The 25,524-nt window shown below is 39.6% G+C and overlaps 1 protein-coding gene across 1 annotated transcript in view; it reads left to right on the top strand.

The window, feature by feature from the left end:
• SYNPO2 (synaptopodin 2) overlaps positions 1–23,963 on the top strand; it is a 135,247-nt gene extending 111,284 nt beyond the window's left edge. The window contains exon 5 of the mRNA XM_032762531.2: positions 19,831–23,963. Coding sequence (XP_032618422.1) covers positions 19,831–20,403 — 573 coding nt within the window. The 3' untranslated portion in view covers positions 20,404–23,963. The remainder of the gene's footprint in view (positions 1–19,830) is intronic.
• Positions 23,964–25,524: the final 1,561 nt, after the last annotated feature.

Below are 25,524 nucleotides of genomic sequence, written 5' to 3' on the forward strand. Positions count from 1 at the left end.
TAAAAGAATACTGATTTTTGCAACCAAACTAGAACATGCCATATAAATCAATGTATAATGATAGGTTATGATTATTACCTCATCTTACTACTGGTATCTCACAGACATTTTCCTGTTTGCATTTTGGGCTTTTTCTGCTGTTATTCTTTTTACTCTGTTCTTGCACTTTCACCCTTTACTTCATATATTGTGGACCAGGAGGATCAAGGCACTGCTACCATGCAAAACTCTACTCAGAGAGAGCCAGATTCTGCCATTTATAATCAGGCTGAGTTATACTGAACTCCAGGTCAGATAGACCAGTTGAACTCAAAGGGACAGTTCTGACCCTTTGACCCTGATTCTGACCCTTACTCATGCTGAGTAGCACTTTACTCCTTAAGTGGTTCCATTGAAATCAGTGGGACCACTTCTGAAGCAAAGTGCTATTCATCATGTGTATCAGAATCTGGCCCAAAAGAATACTTGTACGACTCAGTATGGGTAAAGGTGGCAGAGTCTAGTGTAGATATATTTGTTTGAGCCACCTTCCAACTGGCTATGGGCCAGATTATGGAGTGGTGATAGAGTGCTAAGTATTTACTAACTCAAGTAATCCAACTGCTTGCAGTGTGGGAGTACTTAAATGAGCGAGTGCTCATCAGTGAGTGAAACCTCCACAATTTATCCCCATAATATTAAATTAACTGCTAATAAGTTTGAAAATCAATAAACTTTATTGTACATGTGAAAATCAAGTGTTCCCTGACAATGTAGTTCACCAAGGGTTGGATTCAAAGACCACTGAAGTCATTGGAAAGATTTCCACTGGCGTCAGTGGGTTTTGGATTATGACCCCGCTGGGGAACAATCAGGGACCACAGCGTGGGTGAATCAACTTACATTAGGAATCAAGGATAACTGCTGGAAACTGCAGGAAAACCAATCAGTTCTGCATGAAAAAGTAAAGAGAGAACTATATTGCAAATACAATTTGCCCAAGTATATGGTACCAATCTTTTAATCCTCTTGTGATCTCCTTATTTCCATTCATTTTCTATTGTCAGTCTCCTGTATTTTTCCTCCACCATTAAACTTGTCCTTTCTTCTTTACTTTTGATTTTGATTTTTTTTTCATTTACATGGATACGTTGACTATGTATTTTCCTGCTGTTTCTATTTTCTATGCATTTCAATTACTATCTAGACTGATTATCTTTTTTTCTCTCTTTCTCATATAATTTCATAATATTAAATACCTTAATTAGCTAAGTTACATAAATTCCTTAGTAAGCTACAAATCAAAAAAGATAATATCTACTGTTACCAGGGATAAGGATAGTGGGGTATCACACTTTTTTCAGGAGCAGATAGATAGCTATCTAGATAGATAAAAATTGCCAAATAAATCTAGTCACTTTAAGACTAGGACATTATAGTATTCCCCTATAAAAGCCATTCTCCGAACAGTATGTATATTGTAATCACGCTAAAAAATGAACGTCCTCTGATGAAAGACTTAACTATTTTATATTTTTAATAGGGCTGTTGATTAATCGCAGTTAACTCATGTGATTAACTCAAAAAATTAACTGTGATTTTAAAAAAATCACAATGAATTGCACTTTTAAGCAATAAAATACCAAGTGAAATTTATTAATTATTTTTGGACGTTTTTCTATATTTTAAAATATATTGATTTCTATTACAACAAAGAACACAAAATGTACAGTGCTCACTTTATATTATTTATTACAAAAATTTGCACTGTAAAAATGATAAACAAAAGAAATAGTATTTTTCAATTCATCTCATACAAGTACCATAGTGCAATCTCTATATCATGAAAGTGTAACTTACAAATGTAGATTTTTCTTGTTACATAACTGCTCTCAAAAACAAAACAATGTAAAACTTTAGAGCCTACAAGTCCACTCAGTCCTACTTCTTGTTCGGCCAATTGCTAAGGCAAACAAGTTTGTTTACATTTACAGGAGATACTGCTGACTGGTTCTTATTTACAATGTCACCTGAAAGTGAGAACAAATGTTCCCATGGCACTTTTGTAGCCAGTATTGCAAGGTATTTACATGCCAGATATGCTAAACATTCATATGCCCCTTCATGCTGCAACCACCATTCCAGAGGACATGCTTCCATGCTGATGATGCTCGTTAAAAAAAAAATGTGTTACTTAAATTTGTGATTCAACTCCCTGGGGGAGAATTGTATGTCTCCTGTTCTGTTTTACCCACATTCTGCCATATATTTTATGTTATAGCAGTCTCAGATGATGACGCAGCACGTTTGTTTTAAAAACACTTTCACAGCAGATTTGACAAAAAGCAAAGAAGGTACCAATGTGAGATTTCTAAGGATAGATACAGCACTTGACTCAAGGTTTAAGAATCTGAAGTGCCTTCCAAAATCGGAGAGGGATGAGGTGTGGAACATGCTTCAGAAATCTTAAAAGAGCAACACTCCAATGTGGAAACTACAGAATCCGAACCACCAAAAGAGAAAATCAGCCTTCTGCTGGTGGCATCGGACTCAGATAATGAAAATGGACAGGCGTCAGTCTGCTCTGCTTTGGATCATTATTGAGCAGAACCCATCATCAGCATGGACGCATGTCTTCTGGAATGGTGTTTGAAGCATGAAGGGACATATGAATCTTTGGTGCATCTGGCATGTAAGTATCTTGTAATGCTGGCTACAACAATGCCATGTGAACGCCTGTTTTCATTTTCAGGTGACATTGTAAATAAGACAGGGGCAGCATTATCTCTTGCAAATTGTAACCAGACTTGTTTGTCTGTGTGATTGGCTGAAGTAGGACTGAGTGGACCTGTAGGTTCTAAAGTTTTGCATTGTTTTATTTTTCAATGCAGGTTTTTTAGTACATAATTCCACATTTGTCAGTTGCACTTTCATGATAAAGAGATTGCACTACAATACTTGTATGAGGTGAATTGAAAAATACTATTTCTTATTGTTTTTTTACGGTGCAAATTCTTGTAATCAAAAAATAAATATAAAGTGAGCCCTGTACACATATTTTGTGTTGTAATTTAAATCAATATATTTGAAAATGTAGAAAACATCCAAAAATATTTAAATAAATGGTATTCTATTATTGTTTAACAGTGTGATTAATCGCAATTAATTTTTTTAATCATACAATTAATTGTGATTAATTGTTTTAATCGCTTGACAGCCCTAATTTTTAACTCATTCAGGTATGGACAGTGCCTGGACTCTAGTAATTAGATACAATGCCTTTCACCTCTTCATCACCAGTTCAACTGTGGCCTAGGTTACCAGTTACTGAAAGTCATGGCCAGCTGCTGAGTGGCCTATGTGAAATGAATGGATGATCTCAGTCCAACTTCTAGCATCTAGAGGTCTGCATCACAAAACCACCCCACCCATCCATTCAAAACTGGAACTGGCACTGTTATTGGAAGTATCTGCATAGAGGACAAAGATGTGAATGTGACATGGATTTGAAGATTGGGTTACACTCTCATCCCCAGAGGTGCTCACCTCCCAGTGAGTACTGAGCCACGTTGGCAGGGCAATGTGAGAATGTTGTGGGTATAAAGAGAGGTCTTCAGTTTCCTGGGCCATGAAGCCAGCACCTTCCACTAGCACTAAATTCTCTTTTAAAATTTGGACAGAAAGATGCATTGCATGCAGTGATAACAGACAAGCTGAAAATGCATTTAAACAATCAGTTAAAATCCTGTACGTATACACAGAAATGAATGAAAAGTGAGCTTCTGTAGCTGCAGTTTTATAACTTTTAGCTAAGCATCTCTGTACTTCATCCAAAAGAGGGAGAGAGGAGTTCAAGTTGCAAATCTGGATTTGTGTCTGGATTTTGAATTTCCAATGGTGTTCAATTCCAGACTTTTGGTTTGACTCATGGCAGTGATATAGGAGGAGCTAGACCTTAAGAATTGGGTTTTCAAAAGCAGCTAAGTCAGTCAGAAGTACAAGCCCTAATGATTTTCAGTGAGACTAATGGCACCTAACGTACTTATGGTTTTTTGAAAATTCCATCTAGGTCTGAATCAAGTTTCAGATTCTGAAACACTACCGTCCCCAACCAAATACTTCCATATACACACACACGCACAGCACATGTATTTTGTGAGTATTTGGATCTCAGGTTTGCTTCAAGCCCATCTCTAATAGTAAGGTAAGTCAAGAGCTCTTAATAGCATTTCAGCATAAGACTGGGCTATTTAAACTAACTATTTCACCTGTAATGTCATCTCCTGAGAAGCAGACCTTAGAGGACAGCTGAGTATTGTCATTCAGGTTTAAATTAGAGGCCGTAGATGATATCACGCAGAACTGAAGAAAACACAGAGTTTATACGTAAAGGAGCCATTTGATTTACTGAATTATTTTTAATATATGCAGATGAGAATACACTGACTTGGGCACAATGAATGAGCACATTTGACTATGAAAGTCAAAGTCAGACCATAGAAGACATACTTCCAATATGCTCATGACCTGGTTCAGAAATTCCTTAAAATCTTCATATTGTTTTCAGTGTATTTAATTATTATCACATAAAATTATGCTGAATACTTCAAGGTGCTACAGGAGCTTAAATTCTGGAGAGCCTTCTATGAAATCAGCTACTTCAATCCAGGACTCATAAATTTACCAAGAAAAATCTCAGTCTTGTGAGTCCCTTTATTTTTGAGGCTGGCAGATATACTTTTTACTTCTGGTTGTCTTCTCTAGTTGGTCTGGGGTCATATGAGAATAAAAGGGTCTCTCAGTGGTGCAGTGGTTCAAAAGGACACTGATAGTTGATCGATCTCCAGCCTTTAATTTGATATGCCTGGCAATTTTTTTATTCTTAGTTACGTCCATCATGAGCCATAATTTTTCTCATGTACTGTACATATACCCTTCAAATGTACGGGAATCGCAATGCTCTTTCCTAGAATGAATCAGTGGAGAAAGATGTGAAGTGTTTTTTTTAAAAAAAGCAGACTCCCACAGTAGGGTGATATTTTGCCTGGAAATGCATATAGATATATATAAAAAAATGTGTTGTCAGGGACAGCCCCTGGACAAAATTCTTCTTAAAGGTAGAAAGGTGAGCCATTACAAAGGGAGTGTACAAGGGAGTTCAGGAGCACTGGGAAGCAAAGTATAAGGGGAACCTTATAATAGAGAACCTGACCATGTAGGCACACAGTGTACAGAGTATCCAGGACCTTGTCTTAACAAGCCATCAGCCTTACAGGGATGCTCAGCTGCTCCAGTGTCTCTTAGGAGAGCTCATTGCACATTCTGAGGTGGGGAAAATACCAATGAAGCAATGGCATTGATTCCCATAAGAACTTTGGAAGATTTTTCCCTATATTGTTTCATGACTTTTATTGATATTACATGACTTTGCATGTGCATGGTATTAAATTTTTTTAAATTGATTCATTATGGAAAAAACAGATTGCTCCAAGATTGCTCTATAACTGGACATGATGCAACTGTCTTTGCTTACAGTCACACACCCGAGACTCTACTGATCACTTTTATAGTTAGACCTGACAAGTGTAAGACTTCACTATTACAGCCTGACAGCATGTTATCGTATAATGACTCTATTCAGCTCAAAATTGGAATCTTTATACAAGGAAGCAAACTGACAATAAGACTATCAAAAACAATGGATTCAAAAGCTATGAGTATATTCATTGCAAGCAGTTTTCTTGGGAAGATATATGACTGTTCTAACTTCATAGCCCTCAAGTATCACCTACACCCTTGACAATGTCAAAGGAAAGAGTTCGAGCCACTCAAGAGGTATGTTTGACAAATGCTATCCAGCTGGGCACTTATTGCAGGAAGCATTTTTTTTTTTTCCCAGGAAAAGAATTAAAACTCACACAAGCCCCAAAGCTCAGTGAAATGTTATGTTGGAGAGAACTTTTCTAGCAGCAAACCCTCAGGCCCCTATCTACTTCACTGGAGCAAAGCTAGTACTCACCAAATGGTGGTGCTATCATGATTCTAGGCAGATTCCCTGAGCAGCGAGGGCAAACCCCTATATCAGTTAAGCCTTGTGTTTGTCTTCACTGTTCCTGGGGAAAAAATCCCTTCTCTGCCCATACCAATGTTCATAATTCACTTTGAAATTCAGTGTGGGCAGAACCTAGAGATAATCATACTGATATTCACAGGCTTATAATGCATTAGTAAGAACTATGCATTGCCTTAGGCTGAGGAGGCTCTACTCAGGGGAGAAAATACCTCTCTTAACCTGTGTTTGGGGATTTATTTTCTGGCACAAGGCTGATTGTTTAAGGTAATCAAATTAATATAGTAGCAGTAACTATATTAAAGTTCGAGTTCTCGATTCTGGTTATATGGTGACCCCTCTTGTGTTATGAGAAGGAGTAAATATCACTTCCTTATTTACTTTCTCCATGCCAGTCATAATTTTATAGACCTCTATCAGATCCCCCATTAGTTGTTTCTTTTCCAAGCTGAAAAGTCACTGTCTTATTAATCACTCCTAACACAGAAGCTGTTTCATACTCCTAATCATTTTTGTTGCCTTTTTCTGTACCTTATCCAATTCCACAGTATCTTTTTTTGAGATGGAGCAACCAAATATGCATGCAGTATTCAAGATGTGAGCATACCCTGGATTTATATTGAGGCAATATGATATTTCCTGTCTTACCTATCCCTTTCCTAATGATTCCCAACATTCTGTTACTGCTGCTGCACATTGAGTGGATGTTTTCAGAGAACTATCCAGACTGACTCCAAGATCTCTTTCTTGAGTGGCAACAGCTAATTTAGACCCCATAATTGTATCTGTAGAGTTGGAATTATGTTTTCCAATGTGTATTACTTTGCATTTATCAACATTGAATTTAATCTGCATTTTGTTGCCCAGGCAGCCAGTTTTATGAGATCCCTTTGTATTGTTTCGCAGTCTGCTTTGGGCTTAACTATCTTGAGTAGTTCTGTATCATCTGCAAATTTTGCCCCTCACTCTTTACCCCTTTTTCCAGATAATTTATGAATTTGTTGAGCAGTACTGGTCCCAGTAGAGACCCCTCAGGCACATCACTATTTCCCTCTCTCCATTCTGAAACCATTTATTCCTAATTTTTGTTTCCTATCCAGGAACCTTCCCTCTTATCCCATGACATCTTACTTTGCTTAAGAGCCTTTAGTGAAGAATCTTGTCAAAGACTCTCAAAATCTAAGAACCCTTCATCCACTGGATCATCCTTGTCCGCATGTTTGTTGACCCTATCGAAAAATTTTAGTAGATTGATGAGGCATGATTTCCCTTTGTAAAAACCATGTTGACTCTTCCCCAACAAAATCGCATTCATCACAGGCAACCTCCATTCTGACATTTCCTAATTTTTGCGTGCTCAACATTATGACCTTAATAATGTTCTTAATCTGTGTAATTTTCTAGTTTTTTTTTTTAAAAAAGCAACTGAAAAAACTCCATCACGTGGCATTACACTGACACTCACATGAGTTATCATCATGGTTGGAACATTAGATCCACCACTCAGACCTCCGCCACTTGAGCTAATGAAGTAACTGACAGCAGTAGTAGATTGTCATTCTCTGTGTGGGCCAGCAATAGAGGGGAATGAGACACTCTTCCAGTGGGCTTCACAGTGGAGGAGTGGTGAGATTCAGACATCCTGGGTTCCATTCCGGGTCTGGAGGGGTCTGTGTTTCAGTTGCACAGACTCTTCTGCCCTTGCTCCACCAAGTGTGACTCCTGCTCCAGCCTGTCCCAGTCTTTTCTTTTTCCCATGCCTGGTTCATCATCCCAGTCTCATTCTCCCCACCTAGCTAGTCCCAGTCTCCCCCTCACAGTCCCAGTATCCTCACCCAGCTAGTCCCAGTTTCCCCCTTCTGAGCTGTCTCCTTCCACCCTACTGGCTCTGCCCCAATCCCATTTCCCTCTGTGGCTCACAGTCTCCTTACCCAGCGAGTCCCAATCTCTCTCCACCTCCTTCTCCCACTCCCAGTGTCCCTCTTCCCCAAGGCACCTTGTCTCAACGTCTATCCCCAACCCCTGTTAGTCCAGCTCTTGTCCTGTCTTCATTTGAATCAGACAGCTTCCACCTCCCCACTGCCTTGACCCAGGTCATTGAGAGCACAGGGAAAGAATCTCCCCGCTCTTTAGAGCTGGACCTAGCATGACACCCAGCAGACCAGAGTTACCCAGCAGCCCAGTTGCAGCAGAAAGATGGCTCTGCCCCAGATCAACTCTTCAGGAAATTTAGCTGCTAAAAATGCAGGAAGTCTGTACTGAAAATGTGCAATCTACAATTTTTCAAAGGCTTCTATCTTAGTCAAATCTGAGCATATTTTCAAAGGTATTGCAAAATGCACATCCATGACACAAAGTCCCCACCCCCCGCCACATTTCAAATTCCTGCTCCAAAGCATGGGGGCACTAGAGCTTTTTAAACAACAGATCACCTGAAAATTTTATAATGAGCAAAACAATGTCTTTTCCCCAAAGCTCATTCTCTAAAACAGCTGAACTATTTTGACTAAAATCTTTCAAAAGAAATCAGCCTGAGGAAGACACCACACATGGAAATTTTCAGCTAAAATGGTTAAATATTGGCAGTTATAAGCAACTGAAAACAAGGTCTTCATAGTGGAAAGTGCTGAGCAACATTATAATAGCTGGAACTACCAGCACTGCCTAGAATATACTGTGTGTTTTATACTGATGTTTTGCAATTTGTGACAGAGTCATTTACTTGGCACCTTTATTTCTGTATTCATTTAAGATTTCTTCATTGTCCATACAATATTGAGGAGACAGCAACTACTATTTTAGATCCAGGTTTGCTTTAAAAATACATAGGCACTATGGGGGACAGAGGAACAATCCTACTTCACTTTCCATGGCAAGATAGAGAATGTGTGTGTATGTAGGGAGGAGGTAGTGGTTCATAGCAGGTGATCAGAGAAGTAGCACAGCTGTATGCATCTGTAGCCTAGACAAATTTCTATGGTGTATGCAAACTCCTGACTTTTCCCTTCTGCACCCCCACTTTGTACCCTGGAGTGTAAGGACAATATGTGGATGCGGTATGAATTAGATGCAAGGATGGCACCAGGGAGACCGCTTTACCCCCAGAATCCAGCCACAACAGCCATTTGGAGCAAAAATAATGACTCTTGTGACTGAACAAGAGTAACCAGAGCTAAGTACCTGGGACAGCTGGTGGTTAGCCTTCTGCCAGACACAGCTCTCTATTTTTGGTCAGTACAGGATTTGGCCTTTAAGTGGAGCTCACACAGCTAAAATCATTAATAATTTTCTAGCCAGAACATAAACCAGCCAGACTCATAAACTGCACCTACTTTCAAATGCTCTTTGGTTTCTTATCCTAGTTAACCATAACTTACACATGAACGCAGCTCCTATTAAACTCCAGAAGGTGGCAGCAAATGCTCTTTCCTCTGGGACATGTGCTATGGCCACTCCTCTGTTTAAATTGAAAAAAGGGATTTCTATGAGCCAAAAGAATCTCCAGTCCCTTGCATATTACAGATAAAACTTTATTGTGTTTTTACAATCAGATCTGATGTGAAAGTTATGGGACAAACTAAAGCAACCATTTTCCCTTGCTTCAATTAAACAGAAGTATACTGAGCTAACTCAGTATCTAACTTACCTGTGGTTAGCAGTAGAGTTGTGCAAAGAAAAGGAATTCCATTTTGCAGAGGGTTTTGATATTTTGAAAACTGGTTTCCTTTGGATTTGGAATGAAAACCAAAAATTTTAAAATTCTTTATAAATGGGAATGCCCTGGCTCCACTGCAGTCTGTCTGGTGAGTTTCTCTAGAAACATGGACCCTGGAAACTTTGGTTCAGGGGCAGTCATAGGACTAGATTCACAAAAGGACTTAGACACCTAACTGCCTTTTTAGATGCCTAAATCCAGCAATAGGGTGTAGTTAACATTGACAAAACCACAAAACTGCCACCTAACCCTATAAGCAGTCAGTTTCCACTGGTGAACTTAACCAAGCTTCCTAAATCCTGATGCCACTGACGCGTGGCTCTAGGTATTTTGCCGCCCCAAGCATGGCAGGCAGGCTGCCTTTGGCAGCAGCCTGCGGGAGGTCCATCAAAGACGCAGGACCAGTGGACCCTCCGCAGGCTGCCACCGAAGGCAATCTGCCTGCCACCCTCGCGGTAACCAGCAGAGCACCCCCTGCAGCTTGCCACCCCAAGCACGCGCTTGGCGTGCTGGTGCCTGCAGCCACCCCTGGTCACTGAGCAGCTCGGCATCCTAGGTCATGCCTCACCGCCAGTGGAATTCTCAAACCAGACAATTGCATGCCTATCTTGCCTGCAGGGCCCAATCCAGTAGGCATGCTCTGAGTACACCTAACAAACAAAACAAAGGACAGTCGGAGCAAGCATGTGCACCCCACATTATAGCCAACAGCCCACTTGTTAAGGCCACTCTGCCTTATTTGGAGGAGGGTCTTGAACCCAGGTCTCCCAGGAGAGCTTCCTAAACACGCAGGCTATGGGGTATTCTGGGATAGGGCTCTCTCAGTCTCTTCTGTTGAAGTGGTTCCACTTTGTATAAATAATTAACTCTCCATCAAAGCAGGGATTTGACCCTGACTCTCCCCCATCTCAGCTGAATGCCCTAACCCCTGGGCTATTGGGTCAATCTCTTGCTTTTTCCTCTGTCTCTGGCCCAATGAATATTTAATTATTTATATAAAGTGGAATAACTTCAGCAGGAGACATAACTGGGGGGTGGCGGGTAAGAGCACTTTCCTGACGTGGGAGAACCTGGATTCAAGTCTTTGAATTTCAACTCCAAATCAGGCAGAGCAGGGATTTGGGAAACAAGTCTCCTACATCTCAGGACAGTGCTAAGCACTGAGCTATTAGCTATAATGGGTGGGGATCTCCCTCGCTCTCTCTGATTCTTCAGGAGAAAGGGCTGATCTGTCTTAGGTGCCTGACTCCAGGAGAGGATTTATGGACGAGAATCCCAAGTGGAGATAGACTCCTCCCTACCTGGCTTGCTGGCTTCTGAGAATCTCTTACTTAGGCAACTTGTTCTCCCCCTACACTAAAATGGGAACTCAAATGCCTAATTCATACCTAATAAATAATGCTTAGCTCCATATTATAGTGTTTCCTAATTACTTATGTATCTATTTCACAAATCATATAGACAGACACATTTTCTATGTACACACATGCACAATTGTGTGTGCATTGATTCACATCTACCTGCCTAATTCAGTAAATTACTTTTGGGAATAATGCTACATTTGCTTTAGTGTATATGAATATACACGTCAAATATATTAAAGATACGTATATGGTAAAATAAATGTTTGCTTTATTGAACACTTTATAAATACTTTGTATTTTTAAAAACATTACTATAACAAGCCTTTCAGCTGTTCTCATGTATGTTGGAGAAGCCAACTGCAGCTATAAGGATTCCCTAAGATTCTGGCAGACAACTTATTTGTCTTTCATCCTCCTCTTATCTAAAAAAATCTTGCCTCCATTCACTAACTATTCTAGGGCAGTGGTATTCTTTCCTGAAGAGCTTCAAACAGAGTAATGGGAAAGCACAGACTAATCACAAAGTAGCATTTTGACTTGTCATGATGTTGCAACATCACACACAACATATTGGGTTTGTTTAGTTTGGAAAAGAGAAGACTGAGAGGGGACATGATAGCAGTTTTCAGGTATCTAAAAGGGTGTCATAAGGAAGAGGGAGAAAACTTGTTCACCTTAGCCTGTAAGGATAGAACAAGAAGCAATGGGCTTAAACTTGCAGCAAGGAGATTTTAGGATGGACATTTAGGAAAAGTTTCCTAACTGTCAGGTGTGGACCAACTGGATAAATTGCCTAGGGAGGTTGTGGAATTCTCCATCTCTGCGAGTATGAAGAGTAGTTATATAAAAGTCTATCAGGGATGGCTAGACCAGGGTAGGCAACCTATGGCATGTGTGCTGAAGGCGGCAACACGAGCTGATTTTTCAAGTGGCACTCACACTGCTGGTCCTAGCCACCAGTCCGGGGGGGCTGCTGCATTTTATTTTAATTTCAGTGAGCTTCTTAACAGTTTAAAAACCTTATTTTAGTTTATATACAACACTATTTATTTTATTATTATGACATAGCAGAACCTTCTAAAAATGTTAATGTATTACTGGCAAGCAAAACCTTAAATTAGAGTGAATAAATGAAGACTCGGCACATCACTTCTGAAAGGTTGCTGACCCCTGGTCTAGACAGTATTTGGTCCTGCCATGAGGGCAGGGGACTGGACTTGATGACCTCTCGAGGTCCCTTCCAGTCCTAGAATCTATGAACATCTTCTTGTGATGAAAGAATATCATAATGAAAACATTGCAACAGGATGTCCCCAAGGTATTGTGATTATTTTGTAGCTTTCTGCTGCTTCATTTGATGCCATCTCTCTTCTCTTTCCATGCTTCCTTTCTAGCTGGTGGGAGGGAAGGGAAAAAGGGAGTTTTTTTCTCTCTCTCTCTCCTTCTAAATTTATGTATTTAATGCTTCAAGGAGAGGAAGAGATTGCCAATTCCTCTTTGTCTGCCTGTCACTTTTCCCCCTGCTTCATGTGTGATCTGTGTTTTGTATATTCTACTTAAGGCCAGCTACATTCCAAGCCATGACACAATAAAAACTGCTTGATGGACCTTGAAGAATAGAATATGGATTGAGAACAAGAGGTTGAGTATCATTGTGCTCAGTTAACACTGTCTGGTAAATGAATTGTGAGTGAATTCTAGTGACTAGAAATTGGCTTGAGCCATGAGTTCCTGTGGTTAAGGCCAGAGTTCTGAATAGCCTATTACTAATAGGAGTCAGTCATGTATTTAAAATGTTTAGGTACAGTGTTTTGGTTCAGGCCCATCTCTACTAGTGACAAAGTAGTAATTCTAATGACAACAATATAAAATTAATGTGTCATCTCCCAGTCTTCACTTGTGAAAAAATAGGAGATAGGCTTGTGTTTTTAGCATAAATTACATGTTCCTGAAAATCCTTAACGGTCTGTTTTCCGAAGTGTGTAAGCAGATGGAACATCTTTCTGCAATGAAGACTAGGGAGTATTCAATTCCAGAACATATGGAAGCAGACAAAATAGATCTATTCTTAGTAAAAAAAAACTGAGAAAGTGACTGCAAAATTACCACCTGAGTTTACACACACACGTGCAAGTTGCTAGTGGATAATGATCTTCATTACAACAGCCACCACCATAATTGGCACCAATTGGAAGACTTGTTGGAAGTCTCAGCTGGGAGGCCCAGGACTAAGTGGATATGTGAACCTGAGGTAAGGATTGAGGCATATTGGCAGGGCACAGTGGATACTCTTGTACTGTTACTGCCTGTACTGTATTATTTCTATGGCTAAAGAGAGGAATTCAAGGCCTGATTCTACTGTTACACCCGTGAAAATTGAATCAATGGGGTTATGTGTGTATAAAGTTCACACGACAGAGAAGAATCAGGCCCTCAGCACCTTGTCAGCTCAGCAAACAATATATTCATTTAAAACTCCATAGTAAAACAAAGTTGAAAACTTCTAGAAAGAGACTTTTTTCCTTCCTTAGTACAGTAGTGACAGTAGCATCAAACACCCCCCCACCCCCAACCAAGACAAATGGAAAAATCCTCATTGATTTCAATGCGTTTCTGGCTTGGCCCCAAGAAGAAAATAACTATTTCATTTTGTTTTATGGTTCTCTCCATAAAACTGCAAAAACTTGCATGAATACTATTGCACATCCTGTCCATGAAGTTAAATTTCTTATCAGAGACATGAAGCATGAAGACAAAATACTGTATGGCATAATATCAACTTAGTACAGTATAGCTAATACAACTTTAGACCCTAACCCTGCAAAGACCTAGGCACATGTTTAACTTTACAGAATGTGAGTAGTCCCATTGAATTCAACATTTAATTGAATTCAATGGGACTACTCACTGTGCATGAAATTAAGCATGTTTATAAGTCTTTTCATGGACCTTAGAGCCAAGTTGTGTTCTGCTACGTCAATGAAAATGTACAGTATCTCCACTGAAATCATTGGAGGTACTAGGAGTAACAGCCTCAAATGGAATTTCTGTTTAATTATTCATTACACCTTTTTTAATAGCTAAACGAATCACTGCATGATACATTTAGTTCAGATAACGATGGACACCAAAGTAGTAAAACAGGTTTTGCCATGTATTGTAAATTGTTGCCAGGACACAAATTAACTTCCTATTTAAACGTCTGTACATTTTGAATTATGATGAATTGCATTGGAGTTGACAATTTTCCTCTTAGGATCAAATCTTGAGATCCTGTCTCAGGTTTTACTCAATCCTTATTCAGTTTAGTTCTAACTTCACTGAAACTAGGCTTTGTTTAGATAAGGAGAGTAAAAACCATGTACTAACTTCATGCTTTGGCCTCTAGTATTTATTTTTCTAATTTATGAGTCCAGCCTTACTAATTTATTTTTGGCCTGATTTCTCTCCCAGTTACACCTATTTTATACAAACTGACTTCAATAGAGCTATTCCTGATTTGCATCACTATAAGAGAGCACACAATCAGGCCCATTAAATTTTAAAAAGCCCAAGAAATTAAAAAAATTAGTAGCAAGAACTGAGGAAATGAAACAGAATTATTTTCTGTTTTTACTAGAAGGTGGCTGCTATTTCTGTTCAGAAAACTCTCTGGTCCAAACAACTGAGGTATCCTGTAGTCAAAGATATTTTCCTCTTCTGGAATCAGATTGGCTCTCAAAGTTCTGCTCTTCCTAACTTCAGCATAATCACCACCAATTTCTCTCTAAACACCATAGAGAATTCAGTCAGCAACTTCTGTCAGAGCCTCTCTCCGCAACAACTATAGGCACATTAACTGCAATCCTCAAGTAGTCCAAGACACAAGGTAATGATGGTAATGCCTTCCTCTCCACTGGAGAACCAGACAGACAAATCTAAGGTTCAGGAGGAGTGTGGTGAAGTGCGTTCTGACGCAAGTACTCAACCTAGAAAGTGGCAGGATCATTTCTAACCTCTTAAGCTATGTCCCCAAATTGTGGAATTCCTTAAGCCTCTCACCAAGAAGGGCAAATTTGTTCTTGCTTACTTCAGCCTCTTTCCTAAGAATACGTCCTGGAAAAATCCTTCCCCCGAGGATCCAGAAAGGCATCTTTCCTTTAAAAAGATTTAAACTTACATGGAAATGACCCTAGGGGGAAAAAAACCTCGGCTCCTCCTCCAAGGAATGAGAGGTTACTTCATCCTTCTCCTGAGTAGATGAAGAGGAATGCCATTCTCACATACATTTGAATCTTGAGTAGCCAAATGACTTCATCAGGAAGTTGTCTAAACTTAAGTAATTAATAATGTTGGCACAGGGAAGGTATGAAGAATTCAAGCAGCCCAAGAAACCCAAACTGGCCTGAATATGCTACTAGAACTACATTATTTGTGTGTGAATCAGCTAGAGTGGGCAAACTTGTTGTGTTGTGTTTAGTCATGTGACAGTTATTCTGGATTTGATCCAGGGCTGGGAATTTCCTTCTCTATGAGGCGAAGTGATTTGTCTCTCACCATCATGAGAGAATTAATCATTGAATAGTCTCAGTAATGCAGATCATGTACCTGGGATCCAGGATAAAACTCTCAGATTTCTGGTATTGCATTGGGACGAATATTCCAGATGATGGATTCCCCAGCGAGAACCAATCATGAATCTTTTCATCTCACAAGAGATTCACTGGGTGATTCCTTACTCCAGTAGGTACAAGGACAGAAAAGCTTATGTAGTTGATATGTTCTCCCTTTCAGGGTTAAGGATGACATTACCGGCATTCCTCCTACCCTGTCACTTTATCCACCAAAGTCTCACAAAAGGTATAGAGGGGGAGAAAAAAAAAAAAACTAAGTTCAAACAATCTTAGTATCACTAACTTTGCAAAGAATGATCAGACATATCATTCTTGAGGCACAATGGATAAACCCATCCTTTTGTCCCATTTACCGATCTGGACCTCTTCCCCCAATGTCTAATATTACTCCCAAATCCACCCAGAGACAGACACTCTTCCAAAAGGCTTGTCTTCTGAAGGGCAGAACTGCAGGATTGCAAGACAATATGATTATGCTCATTTGTGAGCAAAATCCTCCATGTCTAAGGCTTATTAAATTACTTGGAATATTTTTTCAGATGGTGCAAGCCAAAGGATGTCATTCCATCCCTGTTCTCAGTAGCACAGAGTCTCCTTTTTCTGCAACAACTCTTAAAAAGATAAATTTATGCTTTGGGAGCCATTAGAGGGCCTGTGGTTGTAATGAATTTTGGTTACTACTCCTTGATCACCAAGTTCTTCTTAGTTATGAACAAATTAAGCCCTTGAGTTGGTAAAGCATTATTTTTCTGGGACCTGAATCTGGTTGTCAAAGCCATGTGCTATTCTCCTTTTGAGCTCCTATCTACAATATCCCTAGAAATTCTCTTCTACAAGGTTACTTTCAGCTGTCTTCTATCAGTTCCCCTTCCTCACCCTATACCATGATAAAGTTGTCCTTAGAAAGGTTTCCAGTCTCCTAACTGAGGGAATGTTTGATTTTCCAACAACAATTTTTACTTCCTAGTCTGATACTCCCCCTCTTAAATAAAGAAAAGAAAAGAAAAAAAAAAAAACTTACCCTAATCCAAACATGCTCTAGGCCATTAAATTTTATCTACTCTGCATTTTTGAAGGCCTCATCTTCATGTCATGGAATGGGGACACTTGTTAGATGGATTATGAAATGTATTTCATTGGCCTATCAATTTCTATTGGATAGGATTTTTATTTTTATTTATTTTTAAGATTAAGTCCGATTCTACCAGGGCTGGACAGAACAAGAAGATACCTCTGCAGTCAAAACCACCACAGCAGCAACTTGGAAGTCTCTAGAGACCTTCTCCAAACATGACAGACAAGCATAGCATCTTCAACTGATGCTGCTTTTGGATGTCAGATCCTTATGACAGTTGTTCTCTACAGAGTACACTTCCCATTCCCCACTTATCTCTGGGATCCTACATGGTCTGATGGACTTAGAACTCTTCTGTCTAAACTGGAAGCTCCACTGAACAGAAAGGGAAATTTTCCTTACCTATGAAAAGGTTTTCTGTTCAGCAGAGACAACTATCTAGAACCCTCTGATGACCTGCTAATTCAGATGGGAACTTCCCCCGCCACCTTTAAAATCTTATCTTGTAAACAGTGTCACTGTTCAGGTTATCAGAGTAATTTATTTAATAGAAATTGTGTCTAAGATTGCACAGAATTCTTTATAAGTTCACAACCTTTTAACATTTCTTTTCTTGCCAACTGGTTAAATGAAGCATATGAACTTTACTTGCCAAGAAAGAGATTGACTGTGCTGTCAACTGTAGTAGCTAGAAGAGGGGGAAAAAATCCTTAATTCTGATTGGAGGACACACATGGGCCAATCTTTGGCCACAGAGAACACCCTTCTGCCTGGATCGTGATCGCTACTGAACAGAAAACTGTTTACAGGTACTACCCTTTCACGATATGAAGATCTGGAAGAACTCCAACCCACTGTTAATGGTATGATCATTTCATCCATAGGCAAAATAATATATTCCCCTGTGCCTTTGTAGGGTAAGAAAGAATAATTTGTCCTTTTCTATGTAAAGTGTATATTTCGAGTGCTGAGCTGAGCCCTATCCAGGTAAAAGTCAGTTTGTTTGGTGACTCAGACATCAATGTGCACCCTTATAGGTTAAACATTAATTGAATTCAAGTGTACAAAAGTACAGTTCTTTTCCCGGGATGGAAATTTGCCATTTGTTGGCAGCAGTTAATGTGTGGGGGATATTTCTTTCTGATGTTGGGAATAGCTAGTAGTTAGCTCAAATGAGCAAGGAGGATGATTATCCTGTAAAACAGAGGTGGAGTCTGCCAAAAACTCACTGTGAAACCTTGGGTATGTCACTGATGGCCTGTTTTAATAGATACTGACTGACCAAACCTATTGTAATCAATAAAAGCTGCAGATGCTCAGGAACTTTGAAAATTGAGCCATTCATTTCTCCCTGTCTCAGTTTCCACATCTCTGAAATGGGGCTAATAATATGTACCTCAAAGCGGTGTATGAGATATAGGTCATTAAATTTTGCTAAGTGCATAGATGGAAGGGCCTAGAAAAAAAGTGAAGTACTGTATGACATTAACAATATTGAATATTAAACAAAATCATTAATGGAAAAATCTTCACTTTACACAATTCAGGCTCCTGTTGACTTCAGTAGGCTTAGTTTTGATTAATCTCACAGTCTTTGAATGTTATATAGAAAAGGTAATTCAGGCCACTGTTTTCAGGATAGAGACTTAGCAAAGCCCTTGGCCACTTAGAGCCAGATCCTCAAAGGCATTTAGGATCCTAATTCCCATTGAAATCAATGGGAGTTATGCTTCTAAATACCTTTGAGGATCTGGACCTTAATGCCTGATTTCAAATAAAGTATAGGAATTAAAGGCTGTTTCCAGACTTCAGGCTATGAATCAGAGGACATAGTCAGTTAAGTAGTCTCCGTCCATACTGTTCTTCCTAATTTAGGAACCATGTGATTTGTCTGATGCAGAGTGCACATTTGGCATGTGTACAAAAATGAGGTACTTGTACTGTATATTGCTGAATGAAGACTGCTGAGGAAAAAACCCGTCTCATGAACAGAGTTTTTTGTTTGAAAGTGCTGCATAACTAAGATGATTAGGATTTGTGGAATATGAATGGATTTCTCCTAAAAATGGGTCAGAGTGTTCTGAAATTTTTAGGGCACTGTCATTTAAAGGGAGCAAGGTTAAGTAATGTCCTATAATGGTATTAGGCAAATTATTTTATCAGCATTTTTAGTTATTTCATTCATTTTTGTCCCCTTTCCACCCATGATAAATTTCAGTGGAAAAGAGCTCCTTAATAAGGGATGGGATAAAATACACTCTGGCTAGATCTATTGGACAGAGCCAATTACCAAATAAGTAAATTTATGCCTGCATTCTGTAGATGTAGTCAGACTGGTAAGAGAGTTTCCCTCCCATCTCTCTTTTCACCTATTAGCAGGGCAGAGGAGGTGAACGGAAGCTTTCAGTGTTGCTATCCATACTGTACCTGTTCATTAATAGAAGACTCCTTCAGTCTGTCAATCTCGTGGCTCTCCCGAACACTTGAATTCTCTTCTTTTTTACACACACACACACACACACACACACACACACACACAGTAACTACATGAAGGGAGATATGTTCTTAGAGATCTGTTGTTCCTCATACTGCCGGCAAGTTCTTGTACTCTCTCATATACAGGGGTGGCTCTAGGTATTTTGCTGCCCCAAGCACGGCAAGCAGGCTGCCTTTGGCAGCTTGCCTGCGAGAGGTCCCTGGTCCCGCGGATTCCGCGGCACACCTGCAGGAGGTCCGCCAAAGCCACGGGACCAGTGGACCCTCTGCAGGCATGCCGTTGAAGGTAGCCTGCCTGCCGCTCTCGCGGCGACCAGCAAAACGCCCCGCGTGGCTTGCCGCCCCAGGCACGCGCTTGGTGTGCTGGTGCCTGGAGCCGCCCCTGCTCATGTAGTAACTCACTAAACAGTATGCCAATAGCCCAACAATAATTCGCTTCAGTTTGGAAATGAAGGGAAAGGGCTTCTGTCATTGATATTCAATTATTGTGGTTATATTTGAGGTTTTGTTGTTCCTAGGAAAGAGGCAGTGGCTGCTCATTATCACTTCCTGTGAGGCCTTCTTCACTCAACTATCGAGCCATGTCCCCTGCTTCACCTGTGATGTCCCAACCTGGCCCCAGTTACTTCGGTAAACCAGCAGCAGCCGCCGCCAAGCCTGTCAAGAGATTGACTCCCTGGGAAGCAGCAGCTAAGTCCCCTCTTGGCCTAGTGGATGATGCTTTTGGCCCCCAAAACATTCAAGAATCCATTGTTGCTAATATAGTATCAGCTGCTCGCAGGAAAACACTCCCTGAGCCACCGGATGATTGGAAACAAAGGGTTTCCTGTGGATCTCCATCCCCAGGTGTTCATGCTAGCCTTGCATCATTTGGAAGGAGGCAGTCTGGTATCACATCCCCACCAAAGAGCAGCATGTCAGCCCCCAGCTCCACTTTTCAGTGTGGCTCTCGGCTTCAATATGCATATTATGGTCAGCGATCCCGAACAGATCCTGACATGATGTCCATGGATTCCAGATCCAACTACTGCCTGTCAATGGCCAATTCAAACTACAATCCACATCCAAGGGGATGGAGGCGTCAAACATGAAAAACAGAAGAACCTGGCATATTTCCCTCCTGACAGCTTCACCGGCCTTATATCCCAGTTGGAGGAGTAAAGTGACCTATCTGAATAGCTTCTTGCTGGATAACAGTTTCTAAACTGAAAGAATGAGGAAGTTTTGTAGAATGGTGCAGTTTTCATGATATTTCAGAGCTTTCAGTTCTAGACTGAATTCAGTTTTATTCCCAGGCTACAGTTTTGTTTTGTTTTTTTAAAAGGTCAGATTTGTTTAGGTGGGATAATCAATGTGCTTATTACAAAGCACATATAGAAAAAGCTTTAATTGGACAGTACAAAAACATTTACAAATGAGTTAATGAAATATACAAAGAATGAAATAAAGCTTTTTAAAATGAAATTTTCTGGTGGGGTCTGTAGGATTTCTGGGTATATTTGATATCTGAATTTTAGGACACAGACATAGCCAGACTTCAGAGAGGGTTATTTTTCCAATGGAATTCCAAACTTTGGAAAGGTTTACTCAGCATATTGATCATATAATTTCTCTGCAGTATTTTTTAAAAAAGGGGATTCTAGAAAAGTAAATCTTACAGTTTTACTATGATAAACATACAATACTTCTATAGTCATTTTACCTGAAGCTCTGGTACATATTAGCATATGTTAATATCATGTAATCATGGAGTTCAGAGGGATTTCAAGGAAGTTTGGGGTGTAACTCTCCATTGTAAGTTTTGGCTGTTGTAATTACCCACCCTAGTTTGAAAACAGCAGGAAAGAAAGGGATGTTATGATGAACTACTGATATGATACTTGGATAACAAATGAATTGGAGAAGTATTTAATATAGTTAGGTTACATTTAAATTGGGTTGCAAGTGACTGTTGTAATAAACAATCAAACAAATACATGTCAGTCTTGTAGGGGTGTTGGATGACAACTACATTTATTTTTTTATGAAATGTTTAACTTGCTGAACATTTAGTGCAGCAGATTCTGCTACTAGTAGTTGAATACTTGAAAGGCTTTTGATTTGTAGTCTCATTTTGGAAGACCAAAATAGGTTATATAATAAGGACAATTCTTGTTACGTGCAGGAGGTATGTGGAATATGGTTTATGATAAGTGTTACATGGTCTGAGTCTAGTTAAGGCAACGCTAAGGAGAACTAAGGAGAGTGCTTAGAGGGTTAAATATGTCTTGATGGAGTTGGAGAGATAGTAAATAATTTTGTTACTGCTGGTATGTCTCTTATATTTACAATTCATTTAGTTAATAGCAGCACACGTGCCTAAGCCATATACTACAAGCTCACTGGGTAGTTTAGATAGTGTTAGGTGTTCAATGAATACCCAGTTTTACAGAGTGCACTGCACCATCCTCAGTTGTTGGATATTTTTCAAATATCCATCAAACACGACCACTTGAAAAATATTGCTGAAATATAGTTGAATATCTGTGCTTAAACCGTAATATAAGTGTAAGCAGAACAATTTGAAAAGAAAATTAAAATTCACATGCATAATAAGAAAGCGTACACAGAAAGCAGGTTATAAACCAATGTAATTTTTTTCCGCAAGAGGCTGACTTCTTATCTAGTTTCTGTTTTGAGTTGTATCCTTTATGTTGTTATACTAGGAACAGAATTAAGTAACGTTCAGAAAATAATAATTTGGCCAAATGCAACTTTAGGGAAAAAAGCATTTTACTTCTCAGAATCTGGAAAATAGCTTTGTATTTCCTTTGAAAATAATATCATGCATCCTGATGAAGTGTGGAAATATGTAGTTATAAAAAAAAAAACACTCACACCTAAAAGATTTCCAAAAATACCCATATTTTAAAATGTTACAAATATGTTATTATGCCTAGTGCTGCAAATATTTACTGTAAACTCACTTGCTGTAAACTTACTCATGTGCCTAAGTGTTTGCAGGATTGAACCCTAAAAATGTAACAATCTCTATATATAAGACCCAGAATACTTCCAGATGGATGTTATGATGTAGGTTAGACGAATACCTACAATCTTTATACACGTTAACTTTTCATCACTATACTATTCAGGGCTGGGCTTTTACATTTAAACTGATTAGTCTCCCACTAAAGTTAGTAGAAAGACTCCTATTGACTCAAGCAGGAGCTGGATCAGGTATTTAGTAGGACCAATTCTGTGGCCATTACTCAGGAAAATGTCCATGGAATCAATGTCAAATGTAATGAGCCTGAGTAAAGGCTGCAAGATGAACTGCAGTACTGCCCTCCACACATTACCCTGTATAGGCAGGTAGCTGTGTGTTACCATAGCTGTTTCTTTGGCTGCTTTAAACTAGGGTAAGTGAACTCCACCTAAATGAAACCTAGTGGGTAGCCATAAGCATTAGGATTTTAAAGGGCAGGGGGTGGGGGAGGAAGAAGAAACCGGTTTGTAAATATACCAAGTCTAAAGAGAACATAGATCTATCACTGTTATACAGACAAATTGGAATGCTCTTTTCCAGAGGATAACTGAGCTTCACACACTGCTCTTATTCATTTCAGTGGAATTTTTGTCATTAACTTCAATAGGCTCAGTATCAGGCCTCAGATATTACAGTACATACAAAGCTTTCTGAAGCATCACTCTGCACCTTTCATTCTTCTTTCTCTCCCTCATCCCATCTCTGGCAAAAATATTTTGTAGTCAAAATCATGTGATTGTGTTGTGTATCAGCTCTGAATATTCACTTAAAATGTTTCATACATTTTATTGTTTGTGAATGCACAGATCTACTCAGTTAATGTGAGGAAAATAGCCCTCTCCCGATATCTTAGATATCTATTATTTAGATTAGAACTGACTTCTAAACTTCAGAGTGTCTTTGTTAATATACAAAGAATTTGAATATGTAAATGTAACCAAGAGTTTAGTTTCTGTAGTTATACTAGAATATAGATGTTCACATTTTCTTGTTCATAATTAGTTTTCATTTTAGTTAGCTGTATTGCAATTAAATATCTATTCACATGACATTTTTGCATTGTAGGAAAAGTCTATGCTATCCTTATAAATGGATTTTCACTTCTACATACTGTTTGTTCACTGCAAAGGACACTTTATTTGAAGAGAGCATGCCAGAGATGTAAATTGTATCATTTAATAAAGTGATTTCACCAATCAGATGAAAGGCAATGTTGCTTTTGCCCTATTCATGTTTGTTTGGGTTCCGATTATTTCAAAACTAGGTTTAATCGCTCATTCTGCACCATTTTTGGGATCACTGAATTTACCAGTCTGTAACCCCACAGCTGGTCTGAGCTTCTAGAAGCTTAAATCATTATCAGATCAATGGCAACATGTCGAAGTCAGTAGAATTTCATCTTCACGCTAAGTGGAGAAAACAAACACATGTAAAATGACTCTCAGAGCAGTTTGCAATATTTTAATTCTTTCCCTCTCAGCATGGATCCCCTTTGAAGCTGGACACTGACATCTGCCTTCCTCCAGAATTATTTGTCTATCACCATTGCATGTAAACACCTGTTAGTTACTATGGGGTTCTTCAGAAGAGCTGAATTATTGGGGTTTTATGTTTTTAAAAGGGAAAGTTGCTGTTTTTACAATCTGTCCCTCTGTAGCTATTTCTTTTGAACTCACTGCTAACTGTCACACATCCCAGGTCAATAACTGCTCACCAATGTGAAGGAAGTGTTTACAGTCTGGCCCATAAAAAGCCAAATCCTGCTTCCTCCATTTATGTGACTAGTCCCAATGAAGTCAATAGCACCTTTTACATTATTGGGGCAGGCAGGATTTGGCTGAAAGATAAAGATAAGAAAAGTGAGCATGTAGCTAAAATTTGGAAACCAGCAAAAATTGACAACACTTTGTAAGTCTTTGGATAATTAAGCATTTAAATATGAAGGGGAAGCTGTATTTATGCTATTCAGATTTTATATATATATTATCTACACACACACACCCCTCTACCCCGATAGAACACGATCCGATATAACACGGTAAAGCAGTGCTCCGGGGGTGGGGGTGGGGGCAAGACTGAGGACTCCTGCAGATCAAAGCAAGTTTGATATAACGTGGTTTCACCTATAACGCGGTAAGATTTTTTGGCTCCTGAGGACAGCATTATATCGGGGTAAAAGGTGTGTGTTATACATATATATGTATTAATTCTAGGGTGCTTAAGTATGTTACAAATAAACAAACTAGTTGAGTGAAATGAATGTTCAGTATAATGAACAATAGTTGGAGTAAAGAGAAAAGTCGCATGAGTTTAGCTATTATCAAAGCTGTTATTTTGCTCAAGATGAAAGTTATCAGCTGTTTGTTATTTCATGATAAACTCATTTAGCACATCTTAAGCCCATGTAGAAATGCACTTAAACTGCAAAGTCCAGATCTAGATTTGGTCTCAAACTCACCTAAATTCCACCCCTGCTCAGACAAAGTTCCTCCTGGCCTCCCTGACAGTGGAGGGGGAGAAGAGCCTCTTAGTCTCTGGTAGCTCCTCTGGGTGTAGTGGCAGCATGCTAGACACCCAAATCAGGCAGGGTCTCTTCCCCCAAACCTCTGGGGCCTAGAAGGTCTCCCTCCCGGCATTTTGTCAGTGTCTGCACCGTCCGACTTACCAGTAGCGCACTTGCTCCCCACAGCTCCTATTGTGCATGCCTATCTTACTGGAGGGAAGGCTTTTAATGGTTCTGGCAGGCCCTTGATTGCCCCAGGTGTCCTAATTAACCTGGAGTAACCCTTGTTCAATTACCAGGGGAAAAGAGACCTGCTTATCCTGGGGCTGTAACTATCATTACAGAATCTACTTTATTTAAAAAATAAAATAAAATAAAATAAAAAATCACTCTCCTAAACCTTCAGCGTTCAGCTGGCCATGTTCTCGGACCACCATTTGGTGGCTGTGATGGCCCCTTTCTCTAGAGAGGCCAGAGCTGGCCTACTAGCATTTTAACAATAGCCTCTTGGAGGATGTGGGCTTTGTGGTGTCCTTCCGGGAGTTTTGACTGGCCTGGAGAGGGCAAAGGTGTGCTTTTCCCTCAGCGCAGCAGTGGTGGGACCTGGGGAAGGTTTGCACCTGGCTCTTCTGGCGTAGCTACACCCTAGAGGTCAGCCGGCAGACGGATGTTGTTATAAAG

This window comes from Chelonoidis abingdonii, chromosome 5 (assembly GCF_003597395.2).
Source record: "Chelonoidis abingdonii isolate Lonesome George chromosome 5, CheloAbing_2.0, whole genome shotgun sequence".
NCBI classification, from domain to species: Eukaryota; Metazoa; Chordata; order Testudines; family Testudinidae; genus Chelonoidis; species Chelonoidis abingdonii.